Source organism: Hydra vulgaris, chromosome 03 (assembly GCF_038396675.1).
Source record: "Hydra vulgaris chromosome 03, alternate assembly HydraT2T_AEP".
NCBI classification, from domain to species: Eukaryota; Metazoa; Cnidaria; class Hydrozoa; order Anthoathecata; family Hydridae; genus Hydra; species Hydra vulgaris.
The window spans coordinates 44,162,501-44,163,919 of NC_088922.1; the positions used below are offsets into that span (position 1 = coordinate 44,162,501).

Sequence of the window (1,419 nt, forward strand, 5' to 3'; positions counted from 1 at the left end):
TAAATATTTCCGGACGGAGATATACTGTAAATATTTCCGGACTAAAATGTATAATGTAAATATTTCCGGACGGAGGGAGTACTAATTTTTATATCTTTTGTTGCTGAAATATTTTTATTAGTATTCTCTTCATCACTACTATTGTTATTCATCACTATTATTATTACTATATTTTTATCAGTATAAATATTATTGTTATTGTTATTATTACTATATTTTTTTCATTATAAATATTATTATTCTTACTGTTGTTAATATTGTTATAATTATTTTTGTATTACTCTTTTTGTTATATTATTATTGTTGTTGTTATTATTGTTGTTATTAATTTTATTGTTATTATTACTATTGTTATTATTATATCAAAGTATATACTTTTTATAATCTTTACTATTACTTTTAATAGCTGTTATCGCTACTATTATTTTTATTTACTCCTACTTGTATTATAATTATTATTTTTGTTATTATTATTACTATCATTATTATTATTATTGTTGTTATTATTATTACTTTACTACAATGAATTTGACAGGTGTTTACTTCGTATTAGTACTTATTACTATTAGTAAATAACCTTGATGTAACAACTTTATTCAGAATATATTTGAATTGATTTTTTAATATACTGACATGATGTCATTACTGAAGTGGTGTCATTTCTGACTTTTTTTTTAAACAAATTTTTTAATTTTACCATTATTTTTTTATTTATTTCAAGATGTTCACCGCATAGTCAATTTCAAGAGTGTTTAAAGAACAGAACGTACATTGAAGGTCGACAGATAATGCCGTACATTAAACCAGTAAATTTAAATATTGTGCAGAGCGTTTTAATTGTTGTAAGCGTTATCGTTCTTTTAAGAACTTTGTTTTATTTTGTGCTTAAAACTTCAAATAAATAAAAGCAGTAATAAATATAAACTTTTTGTCATATAAGTTTTTTTAAACTTTCTTTGAAAAAAATGTAGTTTTATTCGAGCAATACTTCTTATGTGTTTGTGTTTGTAAGTACTTGTTTTTTCATGTGCGTGTAAAAAACATGAGCGTGTGTTCCAGAAATAAGACTTTGATTTATAAAAATTTTAAACTCAGACTAGTAAGAAAACATCTCATTTATCCGCAAACTTGGCAATAATGTAACTTTAAATCACTTTTTTAATGCTTTTTTAAACCAGCAACTAGCAAAAGGCTTAGTTACCCGGATATGACACTTTTAGCCTCATGTGCAATGACATTCAGATTTTAAAAGGTATTGAATAAGTATACAAGTATTTTTATTATGCTTTTATATACAATTTTGTATAGCAATAAACAATTTTTACAGCTTAGCTCTGTCTTTACCAAACCTTGTCAACAGTTTTCAATAAAACAATTCAATTAAAAAATACTTATACAAATAAAAACTAGAACAAAAAT

General features: G+C 23.3%; 1 protein-coding gene across 1 annotated transcript in view; it reads left to right on the forward strand.

The window, feature by feature from the left end:
* The window catches only part of LOC101239081 (uncharacterized), a 52,226-nt gene extending 51,302 nt beyond the window's left edge, over window positions 1-924 (forward strand). The window contains exon 15 of the mRNA XM_065794491.1: window positions 722-924. Coding sequence (XP_065650563.1) covers window positions 722-905 — 184 coding nt within the window. The 3' untranslated portion in view covers window positions 906-924. The remainder of the gene's footprint in view (window positions 1-721) is intronic.
* The last annotated feature ends 495 nt before the right edge of the window (window positions 925-1,419 follow it).